This window comes from Pituophis catenifer, unplaced genomic scaffold, assembly GCF_029215685.1.
Source record: "Pituophis catenifer annectens isolate HBS135680 unplaced genomic scaffold, rPitCat1.0.hap2 SCAF_1, whole genome shotgun sequence".
NCBI classification, from domain to species: domain Eukaryota; kingdom Metazoa; phylum Chordata; class Lepidosauria; order Squamata; family Colubridae; genus Pituophis; species Pituophis catenifer.
Window position 1 is genome coordinate 130,362,896 of NW_027256881.1, and position 22,474 is coordinate 130,385,369.

General features: G+C 34.6%; 1 protein-coding gene across 1 annotated transcript in view; it reads left to right on the plus strand.

Annotated features, from left to right (window-relative positions):
* Nucleotides 1-22,474, plus strand: part of SNTG2 (syntrophin gamma 2) — a 255,669-nt gene that overhangs the window by 216,744 nt on the left and 16,451 nt on the right. The window contains exons 13-14 of the mRNA XM_070955055.1: nucleotides 10,430-10,501; nucleotides 15,603-15,812. Of these exons, the coding sequence (XP_070811156.1) occupies nucleotides 10,430-10,501; nucleotides 15,603-15,812 (282 nt within the window). The remainder of the gene's footprint in view (nucleotides 1-10,429; nucleotides 10,502-15,602; nucleotides 15,813-22,474) is intronic.

The following is a 22,474-nucleotide window of genomic DNA, read 5'->3' on the forward strand; positions in this document are numbered from 1 at the left end:
AGTCATAAGTTAAAATATTTTAGATCTACATGTTAATGTTTATAATTTATTAGTTTTAGAACATTTAATAATCTCCGGTTTTAAAATATATGAATGTATTGTTACCCAGAAATTGTCTGGAAACTTATTTAGGAACCAATTTGCTTGCTCGCCAGTGTGGCTTGCCCTGTGTAGTGGCTATTACAATCCTTGTATTGTTCATGATAGATGACTACTTTTGTTTCTTTTCTTGTTACTACATCTTTCAGCTTAAGGGTGGTTTTTTTAGGGATTTCATTGGTTTGTATGCAACAGTGGCCAGTGCAAAAGCATTTTAATAGTCCATTGGTTGTCTCAGAGAAGTTTTTGATATATGGGAAAGTTACCCTTTTAATAGGTTTTGATGGCTGTGTTATGAAAGGTTGTGTGCTAATAAAGTTGCATCAATATTGATTGTATTGGAAGTGGTTGTATAAGTAGTTTGCTTTCTTTGGGGTACTACGCTCGGTTTTTGCTTGACTGAAAAATATTCTTATGCAGCTCCTCTTGCGTGGTTTTGGTACTGAAGCACTCGGTTACCATGGGTTATTTTTAAATATATTTGGGTTTGTTACCTGCCATTGTTCCCTATGCTGATGACTATATCCAGGAAGAGTAGGTTCTTATTGTCTTCTTCTCTTGTGAATTTTATTCCTATGAAGGAAAAAGCTTTCTCCCCCCAAGAGGAAAACAGCTAGAAAGAAGTCACCAAAGAGTAGGCAGCTGTTAATGGTAACCCCAGCTACTCCAGACCCAGATTTAACTTGGAAGCAAGAATCCAAGGGAAGAAATAGGAAGCAAGCTCCCCTCTAATCTGCACACAGGTTACATAAGCTTCAGCTATTGCTGTAGGTCAGGGGTGTCAAACTCGATTTCATTGAGGGCTGCATCATGGTTGTGTTTGACCTCGGGAGGCTGGGATGGACATGGCCAGCTCGACATCACTCGTGTCAAGGGGCACCTGTGGTGGCCAAGTGCTAAAGCAGGACTTCCCTCAGACCCTCCCTCTCATTATAATCCCCTTCCTTCCTTCCTTCCTTCCTTCCTTCCTTCCTTCCTTCCTTCCTTCCCTCCCTCCCTCCCTCCCTCTTCCTTCTCCTTTCTTCTTCCTTCTTCTCTTTCCTTATTTTTCCGTACTCTCTTCTTTTTCTTTGTCTTTCCCTCTTCCCTTTCTCCCTTCCTGTCCCTTCTTGCATACTCAAATGCTAAAGGGGAAACATTTCTCCTTTTGTTTTGTTTTTAGTTTTCTTTGCACCAACTCCGTTTCTTTGAAAAAGGAGTCGATGGGCCCACACATGGCTCCTCTGGCCCCATTTTTGGCTGCAATGGCCTCCAGCCAGCAAAAATGTGTGGCCCCCCCCAGATCTGTTTTTGCTGGCAGAGGTACCCACGGGCCAGTCCTTTGCTGTTTTCAGGACGGCCCCGTGGGCCAGATCTAAGCACCCCACGAACCTTGAGTTTGACACCCCTGCTGTAGGTGATATTTCCACCTACTCTTCCTATTAAGTATTTCTTTAATTATTCCAACTTATAAATTAGGGGATGAATCATCACAGTATGTTTGGTGATTTGATTGTTGCCTGAGGTACATTAGATCACCCTCAACAAAAAACTAAAACCATTGACAACTAATTCAGGTCATGTGCAAAATTACCTCTCAGTTCAGAATTAAACAATAAAAGTAACCAAAATAAGCACATTTATTAAACTCCCTGACTAGCAACATTTACAATTTGACTCTAAACTCTCATATATTTATTCAGAATTAAGTCCCACATGAATCCAATAAAATGTTAATGTTAAACTTGCAGTTTGGTATAAGCTTATCTGTAAATGAAGCCATTGGAATTCAAGAGTGCTTCTGTGTAAGTGGGTCGCAGAATAGCATTCAAAGTGTTTTAGGAATGCAATTTTCACATTATTTTCTTTACACTTGATTCATGTTCTCACTGTGATGCAAATGTAATTAAAAATTCAGATGCGTAAAGTTGTAAATCTGTAATTTGCTCAGACTAAATTGGCAAAAGGTGTTTAAGCAATGAAGTTGGCTGATGATAAACAGCAACCTAATGTTTCCCACTTTGACTTTTTTTCAGAACCAGTGGGGAAATTAAATTAATTCCTCTAGTTGCAGATTTAACAATTCTAATGAGCTGCCTTTAAAAATCAATTTATATATTTATATCAGCTTTGAAAAAATATGATTACTAATTTCAGATAGTGCTTTCTTCTACAGCTTTAATGATACCTTGCTTATATTTTGAATTGTTCACCCATCAATCAACCTCCTAAAATGGAGTCTCACTTGTATATTAATTATAAAAGCTCACAGGTCTGGTGATATCAGGTTCTGTTCTGCCTTTGTAAGAACTTAAAATTATGGTATTCCTTATAAATGAGACTGAACAGAACTCTATAGGATTAAACAACTTTTCAAGAATTAAGTAGGTATAATCTTTGCAATTATTTTGTAACCATGATTGCTCAAGAGGCTAATTAGGGTTTGAAAATTAAGTTTTATGCTTTTGTCTTGTTGCCAGTAAAAGTCTTCCATATTATTGACCTCTAGACTCTGTCGTGTTGAATAAAACTGAATTGAGAATGTTCTCAATAAGCTATTACCAGGCATTTCCCACTTCTAATTCATTTTAATTATGTTTACTTTTAGAAGATTTTAAATTTGATAGTAATGGAAAAACTCTGGGAGGTTTATTTTATAGTAAGTCTCACTGGTTTGCAAATAATACATTAACAAGACAAAGAATACCAAGTTCAAGCCCCTTGAAATAAGGATGTTAAGAATATCTTAAAAATGGTAAAATATGATAATTTGTAAATTATTTTGCAGAGATGATATAAGGAAATTATTCATTTTCCTAGAGCTCTACCAGTGTTATATGTCAGAAAAACTGCCTTAAAAATCTTCTAAAGGCTCATGAAATACTTCCAAGGCAAGGTGGACTATAATTAATAAGCAACACCCTTGAAACTGAACACTTGATTCTGTGGATTAAAGAGATTTGGGGAAATCTGGTGGGCCAATCTTGATTATTAATACGATTTGATAGAACACTATGAGACAAAAGAAGAAAGAAGAAAAATTAAACAAGATTTAAAAATTTGGATAATTTTAAGGGTGCAAATTGGAAATTTTTAAGGACTATCAATTTTGGGGATTTTGAGGAAAAATCTCAGGACTGAGTAAACTTTATTAATAATGGCATTTTTGGTTTTTCTGGGCAATTGGAATATTGGAACCTTGGTGAAATATTGCGTAACTTTCAGTGTACTAAATTATTACAAAATGTTTCAATAGGGGAAAACAAATACAGTTCATAAAGATTTTTTTTTTGTATGTTTTATTTGCAGTTTTCCTTTAACAACCAACGTATTTTGTGGACTAACAAAATATGTATGTAATGTAATGACTAGGTCAATACATTTTGTACACAGTGCTAACAGTAATAATACAATTACATATACATAATTTTTATCTTCCAACTTCTAACCTTAATATGCTCATTATAATTATATTATATTCTTTTATATATCAATATGTATAATACTATTTTCCCAATTTGTACCTCCCCCCCCCACACTTGTTGGGGTTCTTCCATATTCACCTCTTTATCTTTAAACAGTACTATTCTGTCTTCATGATTCTTTAACACTTTCTCCAAAAATATGTTTAAACATCAATTACATTTCTTCATACAATGTGTTTGTTGATACCTGTTAAGTCACCAGTATTTTAATATTTTAAGTATTACTCAAATTCCACCATATTTCCAATATCTCAGTTTTCTATAAGCACCAATAAAACCAATTATTAATAAAATTTAATCGGTTACGGGATTATATATCTAAGTCCCCTGAATTTGCAGTCCTTAAAAGCTATAAATTCCAATATATTTTTGCACACTGTTAATCATAATAATACATTTTGTTGTTGTTAGTTGCAAAGTTGTGTCCGACCCATCGTGACCCCATGGATAACGTTCCTCCAGGCCTTCCTGTCCTGTACCATCCTCTAGAGCAGTGATGGCTAACCTTTTTGCCATTGCGTGCCAAAAATGGGGGGAATGCGGGGGGGTTGCACACGCATATGCCCACACCCATAATTCTATGTGTCCTGCCCCCTTGCATTCCCCCTGCTTTTGGCACGCGATGGCACGATGGCCCCGTTTTTCGCCCTTTCCAGGCTCCAGAGGCTTTCTAGGAGCCTAGGGAGGGCAAAAACAGCCTTCCCCACCCTCCGAGGCCCTCCAGAAGCCGGAAACACCTGTTTCCCTACTTCCGGTAGGCCCAGAAGGCCCGAAAATCAGCTGGCCGGCACATGCATATGCGCCTGTGCTGAGCTTGTGTGCCCACCACTATGGCTCCACATGCCACCTGTGGCACGCGTGCCATAGGCTCGCCATCACGGCTCTAGAGTCAATTTAAGCTCATGCCTACTGCTTCAGTGACTCCATCCAGCCACCTCATTCTCTGTCGTCCTGTTCTTCTTTTGCCCTCAATCTTTCCCAGCATTAGGCTCTTCTCCAGTGAGTCCTTCCTTCTCATTAGATGGCCAAAATATTTGAATTTCATCTTCAGGATCTGGCCTTTTAAAGAGCAATCAGGGTTGATCTCCTCTAGGACTGATAATAATAATAGTAATAATATATTTAAATATGCCTAATCACCATCTTCCACCTCCTAAGCTTAGTATATTTGTGGTTATAATAATTTCTATTATATATCTATATATGTGTTACTATTTTCCCAATTTATACTTTCTATTTGTTTCTATTAGTTTTTAATACAATCACAGTATTACAAGATATTATGTCTCTATCCATCATCTCTCAGCCTTTTTAGAATTTCATTGTTTATTGACTTTTTGGTGATTCTTTTATATTTCTTTCTTGGGCTCCTATATTTCTTAGATTTTTATGTAGACTGAATGTTCCCTCTGCCTTATCTCCTTCTGCTGCATCATTTGGATGCCCATCCGTAACCCTTTCATTATTTTTGGAAAGTCTTCCTTTTTTTTCTTTGTGCTATTGTAAGCTCTTAAGGAATTATCTATTCGATTCTTAGTATTTATTATTATTGTCTTTTCATTGTTTTTGTTTTCTTGTAGCCTATTTTGATTTGTCTCCTCTATCACGCCTTCTAATTTTTCATCTATTTTCTGAATATTTTGTTCATCTTTTCCCACCATTTGTTGAGTGTCTTCTACACTCACTTCTTTGGACAATCCCATCATCGCCTTCTGATTCTTTGTCACAGTTTCATAAAATTTTTTAACCATCATTAACATTTCTTCAAAGAACTTTATTGTCTCCTGCTGGGTCATTTTGTACCAAATTAATATATTACAAATTACTCAATATATCTCTAATATTCCAGTAACCCAATATCTAAAAGCTTCAAAAAAGTTAATTATTAATAAATTTATAAATCCCAAAATTATTCCTCCAAGTCCCCTAGCTTTCTAGTCCTTAAAAGCTATAAATTAATACTTTATAGTCTTTATAGTTTCCAGTTTACACCTTCCCAGTTATCCAAATTTTTTCTCTTTTGCCCCCCTTTTCGCCTCCCCTTTCTATCGCTTTTCTTCTTTTGCCTCGTAGGATGATCTATCAAATGATGTTAGTGAATCAAATCCAGCTCATCCCACCAGGTTTCCTAAAATCTTTCAATGAACAGTTCAATAAAGTTTTGATATTTATAGTTCTGTTTGCTTTAAAAATCTTCAAACAGCTCAGTAGATATATCCAAGCTTCCAAATAGCCTCAAATAGCCTTCCAGGTATTGTTTGCTTTCTCTCCTTTCATCACTTTCACTCAGATTTCCCACATTGCAGTTATCTTCTTCTTCCAGTAGATGGCTTCCCTGCTCCCAATTCCAGCATTCAACAAAGAGTAAAAGTCAAAACAGCTGACTGTCAAACATTCAGGGGGGGGGGGGGTAAAGAGTTTAGAAAAGCAATTTCTCCCAATAATCACTTTTCGTAATGTTATTCAACTTTTTCCAAGCTTTATGTGTTTTAAAATATCCTTTAAATATTTCTTTTGTGTCAGAGTCTTTAATCTTTAGTCTTTCTTTTTGATTTTTAGTCTTTAATCCTTCTCCATAAATTCAGTTGCCGCTTTCTTATTATTTGAAGATTGCTTTTTGTAATTTTTAACTTGGGTTAAATATTTGGGGTAAAAGTTGGAAGTTATCTCACTCAGTTTCACTGCTCTGTCCACGTGCCGCTCCAGCACAAGATCTTAGTGTCCCGGTTGTCCCAGGTTGTGATAGACCAAAATGGCCATCGTCCCTGCTGCCGTTTGGAAGAGCTTTCTTCAGATCAATGAGGAAATTGTGGTTTCCTCATGATCGACCAAGCACCACCACCACCTTTCTTCACCACCCCTCCAGGGCGGCTTGACCCCATAGGCAAGCAGTTGCCGGCTGCATTTCATAGAGCCTGGCAGGGGCCCGCTATTTTCCAGCCGTTCCCGCCGCTCCAATAATAAAGAAATATTATTGATGTTTCAATGTATTGAGGAAGATATGACAAGGAATCATAGGGAGATGATGGAACTGATGCAGGATACAGATGTGAGACTAGAAAACCCAGCAAATGACAATAAAAGATGAACAAAAAACTCAGAAAATAGAGGAGAAATCAGGAGCTGGGGAAATAATAGAGGAAATAAATCAAAAAATGATACAAGCAGATAAAGATATGGAAGAGATAGAAATAATTCTTAAAATGGAACAGATAGATTACTCTTTAAGAACTCAAAATATAGAAGAAAATAAAGAGAAAGATCTCCCAAAAGTGATGAAAAAATTACCGATGGGTGTTCTAGAGATCCAACAGCAAGAGATAGGGGTTGAGGCAGATGAAATTCTTAGATTAAATAAGTGTGATGTAAGGAGATAAAAGATTCCGAGGAAGAAACATGAAAGATTTACCAAAAAGTCAATAAGAGTTGAAATTCTAAAAAGGGCAAGAGATGATGGATAGATATAGAATACTTCTTAATATGGTGGCTTTAAGAGTTAGAAAAAAGAGGTAGAAAGTAGAAATTGGGAAAATAGTATTATGTATACTGATATATAATAGAATATTATATATTCTATATAATCAGTATATCAGTATTATATATACTGATATAGAATATATCATAACTACAATGTATACATAAATGTTAGATATTAAAATATTATGATTATGTATATTTAAATAGTATTATTATCATTAGTATTGTGTATAAAGTATATCGACCCAGACAATACACTGTTCATTAAGCACTTATGGATGTTAAAGAAAAAACTATAAATATTTTTTTAAAAAAACATTTTAAAAAAGAAACACTGAAGGTATTTGCATTTGGACATATAAAGTATAATTCTGAAATCAGAAATGAAGAATTATTGCTTTATTGAATATGCATATTTACTTGGAAATCCCACTGTATTCAGGAGAGCTTATTCTCTGGTGTTTCAGATTTGGAGACTTACATTTTCTTCGTTTTGTGTTGACTAGAAATACACACATACACAAAGGCACACACATAAACATTATTGCATAGTGCCTTGTGTAGAATTCTATAGCTTGGAAAAGTATGACAGTCTTCAGAAAAAAAACATTGCATATACTGTCAATTTCCTTTTTAGTTTTTTCTCCACTGTATTATGAGTGTTTTCTCACTTGAGAGTTTATAAAACATTGCCGGTGTAAATGTTGACCATACATAACTAATACAAATTTCACTATTTCATTCATTTTTTGTGGTACTGTTTTTACAATACTTAGAATATGCTTTAGCCTTGATCATCTTTAAATGAGTGTGCAAATAAAAATGATCCTAAATGCACTAGGTGATGTATTCTTTAAACTTTTATTGTGTTAAGCCTAGATATAAAGAAGGAAATTTATATAAATCAACTCCAACTCTGTTACCCAAAACTGAGAGTGAAAAACATGTTCTACCAATCTATAATTCAGTATAGCAAAAACAGATCAACTTCAAGGAATGACATACAGAGAGTCTTCCTGCTTTCATCGGAATGGCAAAATCTGAACTGCAGCATCACACCCCAAACTCTTTAGGGTCATACATGCAGCATTGGAATACATGTATAAATGGTTTGTGTTGCAATACTGCAAAACCAGTGTATCACTCTGACCCACACTCAACCCCTCCCCCATCAGATGCCCCTGAATTGAAGACATTCCATTACTTTCCCCAAAACTATATTATAGAAAGCATTTTGATTTCAATTATTTGATCATGGCTCATTCTGCATTAAAAAAAATCTAATAATAGCAGCAGTAGAGCAAAGAAACTAATTATTTTTTGGCTGTTGTAGCCATGATGAAAGAAATTGAACTCTGAATTAAGATCTGAATAAATATGATCATGTGGGGTTTTAGGTATTATCAAAAACACAGCACGTATTCAGCAAAAATTCAGGGTTTATGGAATGAAGCTAGTATAAAACTATGACACAAGATTGAGGAGATGCTGGAAATCTCTATAACAATTAAAGAAGGCAACTTTTGCCTTGATTGATCAAAATGTTTACCATGCTATGAGGATATCCATATATATATATATATATATATATATATATATATATATATATATATATATATATATATATAAGAGCCGAGGTGGCGCAGTGGTTAGAGTGCAGTACTGCAGCTACTTCAGCTGACTGCTAGTTCAACAGATCAGCAGATCTGCTCACCAGCTCAAGGTTGACTCAGCCTTCCATCCTTCCAAGATGGGTAAAATGAGGACCCAGATTGTTGGGGGCAATATGCTATTTAGTATACTGTCTTTGGTGTAAGCCGCCCAGAGTCCTCGGAGAGTGAGTGGCATAGAAATATGAATAATAAAATAAAATAATAAATATTTGAGGATTCTGCGAGTCCCATCCCTGAGGGAGATACACCTGGTGGGACCCAGAAGAAGGGCCTTCTCCGTGGTGGCTCCCTCTCTCTGGAACATCATTCCCCCAGAGATTAGAATGGCCCCCACTCTAATACTCTTCCGGAAGGTGCTGAAGACCTGGTTTTGCCAGCAGGCCTGGGGAACCCAGAATGGGATGGAGCCCATTAAATGGCTTATGTGATCTGTCGCTGGGTCAGGGGGTGGGGGGGGATTTTATTATATTTATTTTATTAGTTTTATTTTTTAATGTGGTTTTAAATTTTGTAAGCTGCCTTGAGTCCCATGGGCGAATAGGCGGCAATATAAATTCAACAATAAATAAATAAATAAATAAATAAATAAATAAATAAATAAATAAATAAATAAATAAATAAATAAATAAATAAATAAATATTCTGCTAGTTACATAAGCATATGCTGAATCCTTCCCTCTCTATTGCTGTTTTTCCATAATACTATCTCGGTGTTAAAGCAAACACAGCTAGTTCAGTTTAGGAAAACTTTTACTTGGAAGTTTTCTTGGCAACTCAAACAGTTTCACAAAAGAAAAATGGGATATGTGCGTAAATAATATCTAAGGCCCAGATTTTCCACTTACCTCTATATTTGTGTTCTTCCCATATAAAGATGGGATACAATTAGTATTACCTCAGGATAAATAACATGTATGGAATTATTTATCCACAGATTCCCTGTTTTTTAAAAAAAACAAAGTACATATGGAAAGGTTGTTTTGTTTTTAATTTATAGATTAATATATTTTTTAAAAAAGAAGGAATGAAAAAGTGAACAAGCAAGTGAAAGGAGAAAAAGAATAATTACACAGAGATATAATACAATATCAGTGAGTGTACAAAGGGATTATTGAGATTGTACAGATAGTGCTTAGTATATATTGATGCGAAAATAGTCATAAAAAACAAAACATGAAGAATTTTAATCTCTAGCTAAGTGCCAAAATCTCCACTATTTGTCATTTAAAAAGAAAAAAAAGAAAAACTATTAAAACTTTACAAACACTACTGTGTTTCCCTGAAAATAAGACCCTGTTTTATATTTTTTTGAACCCTGAAATAAACTCTTGGCCTTATTTTCGGGGAGGTCTTATGAATTTGGGGCATGTGGAGCAAGATGGGGATCCTCTTGCTGTCTTACCTGATTTCCAGCTCTGCGCTTAAATATTTTCGGGGAGGGCTTATTTTCAGACGGAGGCTTATTTTAGCGCACGCGCTTGAGCTTATTATCAGGGGATGTCTTATTTTCAAGGAAACAGGGTAGTTTCTAACTTCATCATCATTACTTGTTGAAAGAACTTGGTGCACAGCCTTCAGCTAACTAGTGCATAAAAATGTAAAGATTAACAATTTTTCAAAGAAATGAAGAAAAAAAACCCTCTATAATAGCTGGATAATTTTTTGTTAAGCAAAAAAAGTATGAATCTGTAATAACATTTTCTTTTGGCTGTACAGGTAAGCACATTAGACTGGATACGAGCTGAAAAAGCCTATAACCTCTGTGAGGTTCTATTTAAAATTCACAAGGTAGGTAAGTTCTGAATAACAAAATATTCTATATAGAAGATTATGTTAATTATTTACTGAATAAAACCGAGTCAGAATAAATTTAGCCAATATCAGCAGTAAATTATTGTGGTTTTGTATAATGTGATAGTGACATTGCCCTTCTCTATTGCTTTCATCTGGTAGTTTTGTCCTCAGCTTTCTCCTAGAAAAATGTTTCATGCAAAATTTCTCACTGTTGATGGTATTTCCAGGAAAAAAGGTCTCATGTTGACTGAAGGAGTGACAAAAGTTGCCAATCAGGATAGATTTACCCGTAAAAAAGGCAGAACATTTTCTGAATTGCCTCATTGGTAGCTCATTTAACCATCGCATGATCTATGGATTGCTTTGGATTTTCCATTCCATGGTCATATCTGCTTTTTATTTTAATTTAGATACTTATTTTGTAGGAATCTTTTTGCCATAGGACTTAAAATAACTTCATAAAGTAATATGTAAAAACGCCATGCTGATCAGGAATGGGGAAACATTAGGAATGTGTAAAATGTTTCAAGTCTGAAATGCTTTAAATGCATAATTCACCAATTTGATTTCAAAACTGCTATTTTTGATCTCACTGAAAGTGAAAACTAATGAAAATAGTATTTTAAGCTCAAAACACTTTAAAAAAATGTTCAAACATTTCTGAAAAGTTCATAAGAATATCAGAACATCTTTTAAAATTGGAAGATAGCATTTTGAACTGGAACATTTCAAATAAAGTGTTTTGTATAGCATTAAAATAATACAAAATCCACATTGAAGCAACAAATTTATGCAGTAATTGCAAACTTAGTTTCCAAAAGCTTTCCATCGAGCATTATTATGAAAACTCCAGAAAAAAAGGAGGAAAATCAACAATTATTTTGTTCTTCCTTGGATGGATGTAACTTAATAATATTACAACTAATATCACCTAGCTTGCATGACAGAGTTTTTAAATAAATTATCTAAGACTGTAAAACAGTTAATATCAACAATACATCTGCTCCTCCATTCTGTTCTTTTTTCTGGGTTTCTTTAACCACTTAGCCTGATGAAAACTTACTGGAAACTTAAAAAAAATAAAAACATTTTGTAATCCATTTGCTGACCTTTTAGATTTTAGATTTATAAAGGAAGAAATGAAAGATTAAACTTTATATTTTGAGTATTAGCAATTCCTCTTCTAAGCTGCTTCCTCGTGAATGCTTCAGAAGCCATTAGTAGATCAGTTGACCTCTTTAAAAATATACATAATTTTCCATATTGTTTCATGCTTCCTGACTGCTTACTTATTTTGGCAAAGTTAATTTTAATAACAACACAGTAAAAGCAAATTGTAACACTGGAAGTTATTTTGGTGAGTTTAGGATTCAGTACTTTGTGTTTTTGACATTTTAATAAATGAATACTGAATTGTCAGTCTTCATGAATACATTAACTGAAATACAAAAGTGTCAGTGTGCAACTCTAGCCTCTGTTCTGTTAACATTTCAGTATAAATGATAATGAAGGAAACTTAGAGCAAATCAATTAAGTTGGGGTAAATGTGGTTTTCAAGAAAGATTAAGGTTTCCCCATTACAAATTCAAAGATTCCATTTACTCTTTTAAGCTGTTTTCTGTTCTGAGTGAGAAGCTGATGTGTCCTCCACAGACCAACATTTGATTGAATTCCTGGGGGACCCAGAATATCTCCAACTGCCCCCCCACCCCACCCCAATCCCTTTGCAGGCAATTGTAGATGCACTCTAGCTGTTGAATTTCTTATTGGAGTTCAATAATATATAGTATGGTCTCCCATTTCTCTACCAATCATGAATTTGCAGTGCACTAAATCTCTGAGAATCTGTCTTCCACCTAATTCTCCTGCTATTGACTGCTAGAGGTGAAGGGTCCTTAAAGTGTTAGTTGACTCCTGGTGTCTTCATGGACACATTCAAGCAGCTTTCTAGGCAACAATACAAAAATTGTTTGGATGGCTTTTTTCTGAGATTTTGTTTTCACTTCTTAGTCTAGCTGACATCCCTGTTAGTCTTGAATCCAGCTATTACTAGTTTCTAACTCAGCCAGGTAATGCCACCTATTCTACTAAATCCACTGATGATTTTTCTTTATTAAATATGCATATCTTATCATTAGTACCTTCATATGAATATTCCATGGCTAATGAATGGTTCTTTCCCTGCCCCATGACTCTCTCCCCAAATAATAATTTGAAGCCCTCCCATGTACAAAGTAGAATATATTCTGATCCTTAATATTTAATATCATATAGTATGTACTATTTAGTATTATTCAGAAACATGTAAACAGGGGTCAGTACATCTACAGAATAGACAACACTGCAAATATTTCTTTCAAGATGTATTCCTGTCACTGAGTATCTTGAGGGAGAAATTATGGCCTATGGCCACTTACATTTTGCTGAATTTATTAATTTGAGTGGCCCCAATGTAGTCATTGGTGAGGAATACTGGAAACATTCATTATTAGCAATATTTCCAGACTAATAGATTCTTTATTGCATCATTACTTTACAAGTGTCTTAAAACCAGTCAATAGTAAAAATCGTTTTAAGTCTAAATGAACATGCATGGGTCTCTGCTATTGGGGTTTGCTGTTCATTATCATATATTGTTAAGCTTCATTCTGACAATCTTTATCATTAAGGGTCATCAAGATTGGTCAACGTGTAATATTTATTTCATTTCTATTTATAATTTTTAATAAATCTCTCTTTTTCATAATTCCTAAGGCCTTGGCCTTAAGTTAGCACACACACGTTTCATGAAACGGGGCCTGGAAGTAGGAACGAGTCTTTTTTCTGTCCTGTTTCCAAAAGCATGGCAGTTTAAAACTGAAGAAGTGGAAATACTGGAAATATGGCTCAAAATAATTTGGAAGTTGATTTGTTTTAGAAATTAAACCTAGTGTTTCAAGTTGGATAAGGTCCTGTCATAACAAGTGAAAAGTTCCAAGTGAGTTCATTTTCAAAATCATTTCACGTCTACAAGTACATAAACTGCATCTAATTTTTAAAAATGTAAGACTGGGATGTAGAAAATGAACAATTTCTCCTCTAGCTTGGCAAGCACCTTACTTAACTTTTTCTCAGTGCCAAGTCACAGACTATCAGAACCTGAGCTGGTGAAATGTGGATTGAACAATATTAGCCCAAAGAGAGGCATACAATCCCTAAAAAAATTATGATATGGTGGTTATAGATTGTACTGAACTCTCAGTTTTCACATTATATAATTTCATTTATATTTGCAATTAATACATTAAAATTCTTTTCCATATAGGAAGTGAAGAGCAGAAATATTCATAACACTTGACTTTTATTTATTCATTTAGAAGTGGTACATTATATATCAGCACTGAACAACAGTTCTCTCCATGTATATGCATATACTAATACCGAGAAGAACTAAATCTGTTTTTTTTCTTATTGATATCTAATATTTTAGGCTTTTTCAGTTAAGTGGATAGATAGTGGAAGTAATCCCACTTAACTAATAGTTTTTCATTAATAGTAAATTTTCCCAGCAATTCTGCTATATAGTTAGTTACCTGATTATGAACATGTTTAAACAAAATAATCTGTAATAGTAATTACAAGTCATAATTAAAACCTTGGCTTGTTTGATTTACATGATTTATGTGGGTGATTTCTTAAAAAGGATACTTTTTATTAAAATCAATCAGCATGAAGATTTTGTTTACTCCAAGCAACAGTGTTAACACAAACACGTATGAGTATAAATATACAGTACCTTCCATGTTATTAATTGTCTTGCTATTTGTCATTTTAGCATCATAAATTAGATGTTCATTCTAATTAAGTAGTATTTATCACATCTGAATTAGCAGCATGTTACTATTCATCCCATTTTAGAAATGGGCTACAGATTTGCTCTTCTTATTTAGCATTCTTTCCATCACATCTGTACCCCATTAATTTCAATTGGACAGTGAAGTTCTATCGAATGTATCTTTGCTTAGATTAAAATCAACTGCTTTATAGTCGTAGTGGTGGTAATTGTAAGCTATTTTGCACTCATTCGGGAATATTTTAAGATTGCCTTCTATGCGGCTTTAAAAAAATACTAGTAGTCTGAAAGGAGAAACTTCATCAAGGCTATAAAAACATACTCTAGACTTCTCCATTTTCTACCAGATATTCAGATTTTTTTTTTACCTGGCTGGTACTCAGTTTTCCTTATGCTCTGACTGCTGCTTTCAAGCTAAGCAGAAAAGGCTCCAGCAAGGAAGGCTTCAGTAGTATATCTCAGACATGTGTAGATTTAATGTGGCCCTTGGGCTAAAGGTTCCCTTTTCCACTTTAAATAAATAAAGTAGATCTCCTGGATCAAGAACATATTGTTTCATCAGAATTAATATATTGTTTCATTTTCCAGTAAAGATTTAAATTCATACTTTTCCCAATCTACAATTTCAGTATTGTGTGCAGAAAATGAAAGTGAGTCAAAATCCACTAACCTAATAAATTAATTATAAATGTATCATTTGGAGACATGTGCATAAGGGTCTCAACTTGTCTGCTGTTGAAATGAGAACTGCCTAGAAGGATATCTAAAGAGTCCATTGGATTCTTTTCCACCCCCTTTGTCTTCCTCTGCATGAAATGTTACAGCAGTAGGAATTTATTTATTAATCTGATGTGCTTCAGTCTAGTCAACATATGACTTTCTGATGCTGATGCTTGTTATTTTCTAACAAGTAGGGCAAATCAAATGAATGAAAGCCACCAGGATCAGGAAATGTTCTCTTTTAGCAGAGATTTAGGCTCTTCAGATGTTAATGGATGGTGTTTTCCTATGAATCTTAGCATGTGATTAGTAAACAGATAGGAGGACTAGGATTGATTACTGAAAATTCCTGCTTTGGAAAAAAAAAATGAAAAGAGGCCGTGGAACAAGAGAGCCACTATAGTTTCTCAATTTAACAATGTGAAATATCAGCATGATTCTGATGCAAAAAGGCTGACATTAAAACGTCCGGACTTATTTCTACAGGATCAAATTATTCTCATTTTACTTTAGATGAAATATCTTCAAAAATATATCTTTCAGCTCTGGCTCAATAATGACTGTTGGCTACAAGCAAATTTGTATTTGGGTATTCACCAAGACTACGAGCTTGAAGACCAGAGGCCATATTGTTTCAGTGTTGTGGTTGGACATGGCAAGAGTCATTACTTCAATGTGGAACAAGGAAGTGAGCTGGCAATATGGGAGAAATCATTTCAAAGAGCAATCTTTTTGGAAGTTCAGAGAACAGGGGTAAGTAATAGAAAAAATACATCTGCCACTTGAATAAATGTATAATGTATTTTGTGTATGTTTCGTATTTAAATTTTCTATGAGCCCTGCCTATATGTGTGTATGTATGAGGAGAGAGATACATATGCATTTAGACAAGGATGGGATTGTTCAACTGAGTATTTAATAAGTTGGTGGCTGTAGTGCCTCAGAGAGGAAGTCCATTCAGAGAATGGTAAGGACAGCAGAGAAGAATATAGGAAGCTTGCTTCCCGTTATTCAGGGTACTGCATATAAGCGCTATGTGCTTAGAGCTCAAAGTATTTTTAGAGACCCACTTCATGGTCTGTTTCTGTTGCTCCGCTCTGGGAGGAGGTTTTGAAGTATCTATAACAGGACTACCAGATTCTGTAACAGCTTTTTTCCCTATGCCACCCATCTGGTAAACTCGCCAAGTTTTGTTTTTCTCACCATGTACATGTATACATCCAAAGTAGACAATTCTTTCTCCGTGTCATATACCGTATTTTTCGCTCCATAAGATGCACATCACCATAAGACGCACCTAGGTTTAGAGGAGGAAAATAAGACAAAAAAATTTCAGGAGGAGCCTGAGAGGACCACAGATAGGTGTCCTCTCATGTGCCAGCTCTGCCTATTGACTCCTGCACTGCAGAAAAGAGACAGAAGAGGCAGGCAATGACAAAGACAGAAGAGGCAGGGTTCAGCACTGTAAAAGGACCCCGCCGCAGCAATCCGGCTGCTATTCACCAAAGATGCATGGACATTTCCAGCCACTTTGTGGGGGAGAGGGGGAGTGCGTCTTATGGAATGAAAAATATAGTAATATATGTAGGTATATGCATAATTTTGTATTTATTTATTTATTTGTTTTGTCATGTTTATGTATTGTATATTGGAAGTGGTGACCCTCTGAGAGCTGTATGCAACGAAATGTAATTTTAATGTATGCCGATTAGTGTACATTCAAAGTGACAATAAAGTTATTCTAAGTCTAAAAAAAAGTTGTGATATCATGTGACCATCTTCAAGCTCTTTATAGTTGAGGAAAGTACTAGTATCACAAATGCAGTATATTATAAAATTTGATACTGACAAATGAATTATCTAATAGATGCTCTTCTGTTGATACAAGGTATCTGTCACTAGAATGAGAGAAGTTTTTCCATTATTTTCCCTTTCCTCTGCCATCTTCTAGACATTATAAAAGAAACTGCCTCTTCTTCAAACAGATGTTGCTTTATGTAGAGGAATGGGTGTGCCTTCCAAATGTTTTTGGAAAACTATTTGCAAGTAGACAGATAAAACATAACATTAAAATACAAATACTAAGAACATAAGTAAAACAATACTGAGAGTAAATTTAGTGTAGCGGTTAAAGTATTAGGCTAGAAACCAGGAGATCTTAAGTTGTAGTCTTGCCTTAGACAGCGAAGCCAGCTGGGGGACCTTGGGCCAGTCATTCTCTCTCAGCCCCAGAAAGCCAGAAAGGGCAAACCACCTTCAAAATCTTGCCTAAAAAACTGTAGGGACTAATCCAGGCAGTCACCAGGAATCAATGCTGACTCAATGGACACACACACACACACACACATACACACAGAGAGAGATACAAAAAAGTAAAATAAAAAATGGACTCAGAGAACAACGTACTTCGGTGTTCTTTTTCTGACAGTAGATTTCTTCAGAAATGGATATATTTCTGTAAAAGTATTCCTTTATAAAGCTCAGCTTTTTGGTGGAGAACTAAACTTGCAACTCATTAATTAATTAATTAAGCCTAATTAATGAGCCTAATATTAACTCCAATTTTATGGGTCAGTTAAAAATATTATTCCACAGATTTACTGCACCTCAGTCTGGCATACTTCATAAGGGAAATTGAAATTTATGGCACTTTCTTAATCTGAATTCCCATAGAAAATTATAAATCTATCGATAGCAATCTTGATTAATTTTTTTCCTAACTTCATTGTCACTTTGCTGCAGTTGTTTCAGAATACTGTTATTGATGTCATTTTCATGGCTTTTACAAGTAATCTCCATAAGTGAAAACAGCTGTGTTGTTTACACACACATACAAACACAGTCTTAAATATTTCTGAAATATTATTGATATGTTCTGAAGAAAAAGAATATCATTACTATTTTTTTTCCAATTTTCAATTCTGTTATGGTGGGTCACAGAGTTAGCCAGTTGTTTAGATTTTTAGCCAGTTAGCCAGACTTGGAATTTTTGACTACCTATCAAGTCCTCGCCAAGGACCTAGGATAGGAAGATATTGTTTAATAATATTTAAGATATTGTTCCAAACTATCCCTTTGCAATTGATTGATGGTGATTTTGTCAGTGGCAATGTTGTTCAAGTTGTGCTCCAGATGTTTTGGGATCGCACCCAAGGCACCTAATAGTATTGGTACTGTCTTTGCTTTCTTTTGCCACAGTCATCCTATTGGTAGTTCTTTTTATTTTGTGATTCTTTTCAATTCTTTCTCTTCTCTTCTGCTGTGTCCAAGTATTGCAAGGTCCACTATTAAACTGTTTTTAATTATTAAACTTATTTTTCTCAGTTTTCAACTTTAATATTATTAGCCAAAAGATCCAAAGAGCAAATTGTAGATATATTTAAATTTTGGCCTGTGGTTTAACGGTTTAACGGTTTAACAGATAAAATGTAGGAATAAATATTACATAAAACATTTATTAATAAAGACCTTGTTTAAGATCCATTGTAAAATTTATAACACAATAAAGCATGATCCACAGTTCAAAGTCAATACCATTACAGGGACAAAATCTGGGAGACATGAGAAACTTTTGAAATCTACTATATAACATATTTGACAGCAATACAAAAGCTATTGCATATTTCTTTAAATGTAACTGCTACAGTATATAGGGAGCGGAAAAGCATAATTGAAATTGCTTCTAAAGATGAAGGCTGTACACGGAACTTTGGTGTTTCCCATTAACTCCTGCACTGAATTGTCAAATAATATTTGTATAATACAATAACATTTCAGTGTCATGCTCTGGAAAACAAAGAATCAAGATTAATATGAGTCTGATCAATCTTTTGGTTTACCAGTTCAAACTACATATCTAAATAAAAATAATTTGGGATGTCAGACAGCAATCTTTCCTTGTTTTTGAAAAACTATCACGGAAACAAAAATATACCGGTAATTGTACTTTGCTAGCCTTTCATTTTCATGGGGCACGACCCAGTTTCCATGAGAATATCAGAATTTGGAACACAACTTGGAACCTTTAAAAGAACTCTTTAAATTTTCACCTCCAATTGGGTTATATTATTGTTGGCAACTGTAATCCAAACTGAAGTTCCATAAAAGATTTTAATGCATTAAAATCTTGTATTGCTACAGCAGTATAAAATCTCTACAGCCATACCATCCCTTTTGATAAAAGTATTGAAGTAAAACTATGACTGAGTTATCATACAATATTGACTTTTCCTGTTATACTTTTTGAATTTTTTAAATCAAAAACCAAAAATCTAGTTTTATCATACTCGATCATCTTGCCAATATTTCACTAGAGCCTCAAGTTAGTGTTTCAGACTGATATGTGAAAGAAGAACAGTGTCATCCGGAGATAACAAAGCACAAATTTTTCTTTTCCCTCTTAACAATAAAAAATCTCCCTATTTTTATTATATATGCTACAATAATTTCAAAAAATACAATTTGCAGGTTTGTGGTATCAAGTAGAGGAGTGGGGGGCTCAGGGAAGCATGATGGGCTTTGGCTAGGAGTGAGATAAATGGTGCAGGAAACTGTATGGGATAATTTTTCCATCCTAGAAATTAGATATGGCATAACATCAAGGAACACAAAACTAAAGTTTTTAAAATCTTTTCTAATCATCCACCTGGAATGATCCATAGCAGTACTCTGCTATGATACATCTTGCACACTATACTTTAGATCCAATTCTTCTCAACAACTTGAAATCACCATTTGAAGGTGGTTTGCAAGCGACTTTGAGCAAATTATAATTTGCAGTTTGTCAAGATTTCATAAAGTCTTCAGAGATTCAGTATAAGAAACCTTTCCTGTGATTCCTCCCCACCCTTTTTATAAAAATAGAATAGAATAGAATAGAAATTTGGTAACGTGCAAGACAAGTTACACAATAAAAAAATTAAAAAAGACAAGCCACAATAGACACAAACTGTTATCTTATACATGCTTGATAATAAATAAATAAATAAATAAATAAATAAATAAATAAATAAATAAATAAATAAATAAATAAATAAATAAATAAATAAGTGTTCCTTCAACTTGTTACCTCCTTTTCTACTGCATACCTTCAGTATCTGTGATAAGTGGAGATTCTGAAAAGGATTTCAGAATTAATTATTTCACTGCTTGCAATACAGATAGTTTAAATCTGTACGAGTGGTCCTCAATATAGAATCATAATGGAGCTTTGCCGTTAGGGTTGCAAGTTGTGGCAGTCCGGTGATCATCTCATTTGACAAGCCTCATCCCTGCTCTTCCCAATGTGATTATTAAGCGTCCAGCAGATCACTCAGTGGATCACGGTGTGGGAGACCTAGCATAGACCCAGACCTACCTGCCCCAGCTTTTCCAAGATCTCTCCCAACCACTGAGGTACAGTATACTCCCCTTGAGTTCCCACAGACCTCAGGCCTGCAGTCTTTTATATTTTAAATATAGGCAGACCTTGACTTATGACTACGCTTGAGCCCAACATTTCTGTTACTAAGTGAGACAGCTGTTAAGGCAGTTTTGCCCCATTTTTGCGAACTTTCTTGCCACAATTGTCAAGTGAATCATTGCAGTTGTTAAGTTAGTACCATGGTTGTTAAGTGAATCTGGCTTCCACATTGACTTTGCTTGTCAGAAGGTCGCAAAAGGTGATCACATGACCCCAAGACTCTGCAACCATCAGAAACTTGAGCCGGTTGCCCAGTGTCCAAATTTTGATCATGACAATGGGGATGCTGCAACAGTGAAAACCGGCTATAAGTCACTTTTTTCAGTGCCGTTGTAACTTCGAAGGGTCACTAAACAAATGTTTGTAAGTCAAGGATTACCTAAATATAAAATATCTAAAATATTTTATTAAAATATTAAAATATAAAATATTTATACTTTATGCTGTCAAATATTGGGCTCATACCTTCTTCCCCATCTTCCAACACCCATCACTCACTTACCTTCTGAAGATCTTCTTCTGGAAGTTCCAGAGATTGTATTGAGGAAAGAGAGCAGGCCCTGCAGTCAGTCATAAATGCAGGCAGATTGCCAAGCATCTAAATTTTGTTCACATAACTGCAGGGGCAGCGCAATGGCCATATCTTTGAAACCAGGTCATAAGTAGGGGGTCTGCTGTAACTTTGAATAGTCACTGAGTGACCAGTCACAAATCAAGGACTACCTGTATCTATAAATCTATATAATTGACAGCTATTTCTAAACCCCTTCTAACTCTCCCTTAGAATTAAGCAATGGTATTCATTGTGCTTAGCTTATATCAACAATTAAAAACCCAGAACCATAAGGTTTAAACAAGCTGGAGATCTCCTTATGTAAATCAAATTAAAAATATCAAATGTGATCCCGCTTATAGTTGATCTAATTCAGCATTCTTTTTTTTTTTCCAGGGTGATTACTAGATGGTCATTTTAACATCAGATCTTTATAGGAAAATCAAGCACACCCCTTTTTTTAAAACTAATATATGATAATCACAATTGAACTCTCTTTGCATATTTAACTATGAAAGACACGCTCTGATATTTGCCAAAATTGTTTTGATCATGTCAGTTAATCAATGTCACTATATCACACGACACTGAATTCTGCATAAGCAGACATCTTGTTATATATCCTTGTCAAAATGTTGATGCTTCCACCTTTAAATTCATAATAGTTAAGACATAGCAAATGATAAATCCAGGCAAGGTTGCATATTTTTGTTTTTGGGGAAAAGATATTTAACTCTCTTCCTGGGAAAACCAAAGAAAATAAAACTGGGTAATAGGTTCTGTAAACTCGATGAGATATGAATAGCAGTTAAATAAGACCAGATTTATGTGGTCATTAGAAGATAATGATCTGTTTGTTCCTAGAAGAACGACTTTAATTACACAATTAAGGTTTAGATTGTTTTCATTATGCATAGGAGCGTATTACAAATTCAGGTTTCTCGGTCATTTCTTTCTCCATTATGAAATCCAGTTTGCTTCCACTCTAATTTTAGAAGCTCCTAGTACATGGATGTAGTACACATTTTATGTCTCAAAAGTAAACTTTATTTGAAACTTACTTGGATTTTTCATCAGTTACAAGATCAATAATACATTAGAACATATAGTGAGAATGTATGCAACACAAAACATTTCAACTATATTGAAATGGAAAATAGGGCATTTTCTACGAATATCTAGAATATAGTATGTAGGAATGAGACAGTGTAATCAAAGAGTACCAAAATATATTAAGATTATGATTGTGTCACAATTAAGTCAGTGTCAGCTCTTAGCAGTTACATACCATAGATATTTTTTTCAGGATGATCTAGCCTCTACCAAGTCCTTCAGGTCTTAAAAGAGTGTAGTCTTCTCTGCTGTAAGCCCTTGTTGATGGTAATCCTCTTTTTCTCTTCC